Raw genomic sequence first — 7253 nt, forward strand, 5'->3', positions numbered from 1 at the left:
TTTTCACTTTTTTTTTTTTAAATTTTACAATTCTTATGTAAGTATTTTAGGAAATTAAATCCTAAATTCGTCATTTGATTCTGAAATCTCTTAGTAATATAATATGAAACAAATATCTCTGCAACTACTATTTAAATGGACCCCAAGTTAGAAATATAATATAATATAATAACAAATATTATCTGCAACTAGGATTTTTAGACATTTAAAAATAATACTCCTATTTGCTGCAATAATGTTTGTCCAAAGTCCAAACGCGTAGTGAAACAAAATCTTACCCCCCCCCCCCCAAATCCCACCCACCCCAAACGAATCACTCTACTGAAGGCTACTACTATCCTGTAGGCTGTACCAACCGTCTCTCCACCTTAAACCTTCAATTTCATTTTCAACAGATAGGGGAGCAAAAAACCTTCCAGATTCTTCTACTCATCTCTCTCTCTATATATATTTATTTATCCATTTTATCAAATCTTTCTCCACAAAACCTCTTTCTTTGTCCATTTTCAATGGCTTGCAGTGCTACTTCCACTGCTCTTCTTTCTTCAAACCCAACCCCCAAATTCTCTGCTTTCAACCCTTCACCTTCTCAGTCAACCACTGTTCCTTCATCTTTCAATGGACTCCGTAACTGTAAGCCTTTAGTTTCTCGTGTCCCACCTTCAGTTTCTTCTCGTGTTTCTCACTCCAAATCCCGCTCCTTCCTCGTTCGCGCCTCTGTAAGCTACATTTTTGCCCCTTTTCCCTTCTTTTCTTGAATTTTTTTAAAATGCTTTTGTATTGCGTTGTGATAAATTTTTAGTGGAATTTGTATGTTTTTTTAGAGATGTGTTCTCTAATTTTTAGTGGAATTTCTATTGATATTTTTTTTTCATTTAATTTCCCGAGCATCTATGCGTTTTTAGTTCTAGGTGGATAATTTCTATATTTGAATGTGGAGTTTGGTTCTGGAAATGTCAACTGTTGTTTGTTGCTAATAAATATAATCATAAGCAAAATGCGTAGTTCTTAGAAGACCGAAGTTGAGAGTAGATAAAAATGCAGATCTTGTGTGTAGTTCAGTTAAACAAATAAGATAAATTATAAATGTTCTATTAAGATTGCAGGGGAGATTCTGTTGAGGAAACCAGCACCATGAAAAAATGCTCATTGATATCAGCTTCAAAAGGAATTAGATGCCTTCTAAGTTTTCGAAACACATTATTTGAATAAAGCTATAAAGAGGTATATTATACTTGAAAATGTACCATTAAGGTATGACTGACAATGCAATTCACAAATAATATGTCAAGTCAATGTTGACTACCAGATGCCATTTCTTCTTCATGGCCTCTTTTGAGTGTTTGAAACATGCCATGTCCATTAGTAATTTAGTATTTGACGAATCAGTGCCCATGTAAGATGTTACTAACTGCTGAGGGGAAATGTACTTGCATCAGTGTTCCCTTTATGCTATAACAGTTAACAAAATTATCTTTTTTACTCAATAATGACCCCGGCATTACTGAACGTAGAATGAAGCTGAAGAATTGAGGGTAATAACGAAGATTATTTTTATAATTGTAAGAACTTTTAATGACAACAAAGAATCGAAGTTGTTGTAAACTTGTTGAGTTTACTGTTTGATTTCTGAGACTGACAAATTATCATCTTTAACATCCCAAAGCGTTGTTTAAGTGAAAATGATTTAGTTCTATGTGCAATTGATATTTTTGCAGAATATCATCAATACATGCTTGTACATTGCTTTTGTTTATGACTTAACTTTATGACTATGAAGAGTATTCATTGCACTAGTGTTTTTGGACTTTGAAAAAGATGAAGCGAGTGCTCGACTAATATTTCGGACAGCCTAGATTAGATGGATTAGTATATCTTTCTGGTGGTATCTGAATGAATTTGCATTAGTGCTGATGTTTCAAGATAGATCTTAAAAGCTTCATATGTGAGTGAGTATACTTTTATATAAAAAATATATAGATAAATTACATTAGAAGACCAAGGTAAATAAACATATATTCCTGTTTCCTATTTGAGGTTGTTGAATTCCCATCCTCCCTACAATTTACTTTTGCTCTACTTTATATCTGGATAGAGTTTTTTCCTTGTATCTGGATAGTGATTTATCTCTCTAATGTTAATCTTTGACTCTTCTCCTAACAGAGTGAAGTTCCACTTGTTGGAAATAAAGCACCAGACTTTGAGGCTGAGGCTGTTTTCGATCAAGAATTCATCAAGGTATTATATTGATGAACAATGTTCAATGAATTGGCAATACTAATTGTTAGTCTGAGATCCTCTGCATGTGTGTGTATGTTTCCCTTTTCTGCTGATCGAAAAAGAAAATCTTTCTCTTCTCTTTTCGACTTTCTCCCTTTTTGTTGATTTTAAGGATCTGCCATTTCTTTCATAAAAAAGCACAAAGAAAGAAAAGAAAAGAAAAACAATCTGAGATTTCAGTGGCTTGCTGCAAGAGTTTGAATCTTGTTGCTAGGAGATCGTTGAACAATACCTTATTCTTTTGGTTGACAAAAGAGTAAAGTTCACTTCATGAAGGCATGTTACTTGTTGGCTAACCTTTTTGAATCCCAATTAGACGAGAAATTGGGACATGGAAAGAAATGGAATGCAGTAGAACTTCACATAAAATGTTTTCCTCGTTCATTTTTGGTTACATCAAATTTTGTCACAATTTTGTCCTAGAACTACTTTTCACTTCTTTCCCCCTTTAATAATCCCAAGGCTTAGCTTTGCACATCCAGTCATTATGGGTGGGTTTCTTGGCTTTTATAATTGAACAATGTTTTATCTGCAGGTTAAACTTTCTCAGTACATTGGGAAGAAATACGTGATTCTCTTTTTCTACCCACTAGACTTCACATTTGTTTGCCCGACAGGTTAGCTTGTATCCTAAAATAACTCAGTTGCTACTTTCACTTTCTTATAATGAATTTTAACTGATTACGGTGGTTTCTTAATGTATTTTTTCAATATCATCTATTCCTGCTACTGTAGAGATCACTGCTTTCAGTGATCGTTACGAAGAATTTCAGAAGGTGAACACAGAAATATTGGGTGTCTCCGTAGACAGTGTGGTAGGTCTTTCTTTCCTTCAAAAATTTCTTCTAAAATAATTGGTTGATTACTTTTTGTTTTGTGCATATGATATGTTTGAACCAATGTGATATAGTAGTGTAAATGTCACTTTCAATAGAATACCTTTCGATGAGTTAGGATACCTAAATGGTCTGTGCCTTGTCAGATTGTGCTGTTGCTCTTCTACAGCCCATTTAACTTATTAAAAAAGGCCCTTTTCACTTGTTTTGAACTTTGTTCTATGAGGTCTTAGATGAAGAAGTGGCAGAGGAACTAGCTTTAGAAATTATCGAAGTATACAGAAATAGTTGGAGAAAAAGTTGAATAATAGTGAATTGGAAGAGGACAAGCGAAATGCCAACTGAAGACATTACTAAAGAACTTGTAGTTAAAAATAAATATTATTTTAAGTAAGGAAGTGAATTCCTAAGATAGGATGTTGACGACAATGAGAGACTATGAAATGTGATTTTGATCTTGGCATAGCTATTTATGCTACACGCCTACACCATTGACAAGACATAAGCAATCTAGAGAATAAGTACAGATGTCCATGGCTTTGGTCTAGTGAGTAGAGCGTGGTGCGTGATGTGTGGATTAGGCACACATCACGAGTTCGAACCGTGCTGTACACAAAAGCCTGGTACTTAAGTTGAGAAGGGTCGAGGGGAACATTTACCCACTGATATTTGAACCGTGCGCCAACTGCCTTTCGGGGATTTTTTGTTTACTAGGAAAAATAAGGAAGAATAAATATAGCTAAAGTAAATTTACTGAGAAAGACTAATAGCATTTACTTGTAGATCAAGATATCATGTATGCTTGAAAAATCGTTTCAGTACAGGGGAAGTAAATATCATTATTCAACTGTAATGGTCTTTGTCTCTGGTCACGTTAGCATAATTTTTACCTAACATTGTTGATCTCATGTATTCTTGTAGTTTTCCCACCTTGCCTGGGTCCAAACTGATAGGAAGTCTGGTGGCCTTGGTGATCTGAACTATCCATTAATTTCAGATGTGACAAAGTCAATTTCAAAATCTTACAATGTACTGATACCGGATCAGGTATGATTGCTGTTGATTCCTACAGTGTAGCTTTTAAAATTGTTCGTTGATATTGTTTTGGCATATCCCTGTAATTATTTGTCTACGTTTTTTGAACTGCTAGATATATAAGTGAAAAAAATATAAGTTTGGGAATAGTGCCTTGGATGAAGTTATGCAGGGCTGCTGTTATTTTATGACATAAGCAATCAATCATGGAATCAAGTCCACGCATGTGCCATCAAAATGGATCTATAATGGTAACATGCTTAAGGGTTTCGGAGTAGAATTTGAACTATGAAATCAAATTGTAGAGTTTCATGTACTGTTATTGCTTTTACTTAACTGCAACGAGTAATTTTTTGCTAGATGTATCAGTCAAATAGGATTTAATCCCAAAGTAGTTGGAGTCAGCAATATGAACCTTTTATATTCATTCTGTTTTTTATTCCAATAGTGGTAAATGATGTGTCTTTTAAGGCAAATTAGAGTTCAATAGGTCTCACACTCATCCCTACACCAACGTACGTATCTCAAACACCTTACCTAATGTAAGTGTAACAGCAACAATAGCTGAGCCTTAATGAAATGTTTTCTGCTATAATACCTTAAAACAACCAGTTATGAGATAGAGTGAGTTGTTGTGATTAAAGTGACATCTGGCACTTGTTGACAAGAATAGAGACTCTACAATTTAGATTGGATTTGTGTGCACTTTTCTCCATTTCACTTAACTACAGCTTATGCCTTTTCTTGCTATTCTAACCTTAAATTCTGTTAAACCTGATACCATGAATTTCATGGCTGTCAGCAGTTTTTATGATTTATTCCGGCAGACTGGAAATCTGCTTCTATGCTGTTTTGCATCATCTTTCTTAAACATCAGATAATGACTTCTAATGTTGCCTCTTACTGAGGAGGCTTTCTGGAAAACAACTTTTAGTTTTGCTTTAAAATTATTTAAAGTATGTTTGAAGTTGTTATTTGTGATGAGCATTGCTGATATCTTTCAGTAGATATTTCTCTGAACCTTCCATATGGATTCAGCATTCCAAAATAAGCATGAAAGCAAAGCCTTATCATTTGAAGTGGAATCAGCTCCCTGATGTTTCTTATGTTGTTTTAGGGAATTGCACTGAGAGGACTTTTTATCATTGACAAGGAAGGAGTTATTCAACACTCCACCATTAATAATCTTGCAATTGGCCGAAGTGTTGATGAAACATTGAGGACACTTCAGGTAATAGACATATCTGGGCGCCCGTATTATACTATCATTAGACAATCTGCTGCTTAGAGTGATAATTAATTTGGTCTCGTGCGACAGGCATTGCAATATGTTCAGGAGAACCCAGATGAAGTATGCCCAGCAGGGTGGAAGCCTGGTGACAAGTCAATGAAGCCAGATCCTAAGGGCAGCAAAGAATACTTTGCATCCATATAAGGGGATGGGATGGTGCAATATCTCTGTTCATTTGTTGTTTAGAGAGGTTGTAGAGCTTCTGTAACTTTTTTTCGTGACTTGCAGCTTTGAGATTTGAGCATTTTTCCGAATAAATTGCACACCTGATCTATGCCCAAGTCATCCATATTTTCTGAACTTAGATCATAGATCAATAATGACACCATATAGAAGGATGGGTTGATTATTATTCTCAGCCAGAAATTCGAACTTCTACTATCTATGAAGTTTCTAAATTCCATCCATTAATCTATATCAATTACTGCCATAACAATAGTGTCAAAAAAATCCATAACCTTAGGCTTTCTTCCTCAACATTTGATCTCTTGCTTCTTATTCACTTTATTTAGTAATTAAGGTAAATCTTTCAAACCACAACTTTTGTTTGATAAGGAATTGGGGCTTAATCTTGAGTTGAATTAATTAAATCCAAATCCAATGATACTCTACTCATTTTATATTATTTGTGGCATCACGCGAACTTGCATGTCCCCTAGGAAGTACCAAGTTCTTGGCGGTCTTAGTATGTGCATATTTGAATAGTGAAAATCACTTGGGAAATTTTCATAAAAACAACCAAGTTAAAGAATAATCTATATTTATATTATATTAAAAGCACGAAGTCCCTATCGAAATGTTATTCATCTTTTTATCCTTTAAAAATATATTTCACATTAGGCAAAATTATAATTTAAGCTACTTTACTAATATTTAGGTCTTCATTTAAATATTTTCCTAATATTTAGACCTTTAAAATCACTTATATTTTGTGTATCAAATTCTTCCTTGTTTAAACTACATAATATAACAAATTTGTAATTGAACTTTAACCAAACAATCTATTTCGTGCACTTTGAACTCCTTTTAGGTTTAGGAGTAATTTTATTTTTTTTGGTTATAAAATTTTAGGTTTATGCTTTGGAGGCTCTTTGTTTGTTATTAAATATTAGCCAATCAATTCTATTTCGACACTTTGAATTCCTTGCAGGTTTAGGTGTATTCTTTAATTTTGTTTATTTTCTTACACCAATAGATCAAGGAGGTTCCACATAAATTATGTCGCAGAGATTGATTACAGTATTTCAAGAATGAACCAAGTTTGAAATTATTTATATCCTTCCGTAATTCTTTGTACAAACTGATTCCATATTTTTGTATGTATTTCAAGAATGGATCAAGTTTGTAATTTTGTACTTCAACAATATATTTATAATTAATTCATGAAGTTTTACTTTTTTGGAGAAAATATTAGAGCGAGTCCGCCTTTTTGCTTTCACAAGGAAGTTTGAGTTCAATCAGTCTAAATTATTATGGTAAGTCTAGCTCTAAGGCTGTTTATTTATTTGAGAAGTATTATCGGCAGATTTTTATTATGTTAATACTGATGATTTTCTTCAAGTCATGCCTATGATCTATTCTATAGAAAAATTATTGATCGATCTAATATATATGTTTGGTTCGCACATCTCAATTGTTTATCAAATCTATTATCTCCCACGAGCATAGAGATATCGAATAACTATGCGTAAGTAAATGAGTAGAAGACATTTTATTATATACACATAACACATGCATAGAAAAGTTTGAGAGTCGGTATTTGAAAATTCTCTTTCTTTGCTGCATCTTCAAGTGAAGCCAAATTTATGGTT

At 33.6% G+C, this 7253-nt stretch overlaps 1 protein-coding gene across 1 annotated transcript; it reads left to right on the forward strand.

Moving 5' to 3' along the window:
* Nucleotides 1-355: 355 nt before the first annotated feature.
* On the forward strand, nucleotides 356-5723 carry LOC104105262 (2-Cys peroxiredoxin BAS1, chloroplastic). The gene is made up of 7 exons (XM_009613514.4): nucleotides 356-719; nucleotides 2164-2238; nucleotides 2816-2897; nucleotides 3016-3095; nucleotides 4038-4163; nucleotides 5269-5382; nucleotides 5470-5723. The coding sequence occupies exons 1-7, from the start codon at nucleotides 510-512 to the stop codon at nucleotides 5584-5586; spliced, it is 804 nt and encodes a 267-aa protein (XP_009611809.1). The 5' UTR covers nucleotides 356-509; the 3' UTR covers nucleotides 5587-5723.
* The last annotated feature ends 1530 nt before the right edge of the window (nucleotides 5724-7253 follow it).

The sequence above is a fragment of the Nicotiana tomentosiformis genome, chromosome 7 (assembly GCF_000390325.3).
Source record: "Nicotiana tomentosiformis chromosome 7, ASM39032v3, whole genome shotgun sequence".
NCBI lineage: Eukaryota > Viridiplantae > Streptophyta > Magnoliopsida > Solanales > Solanaceae > Nicotiana > Nicotiana tomentosiformis.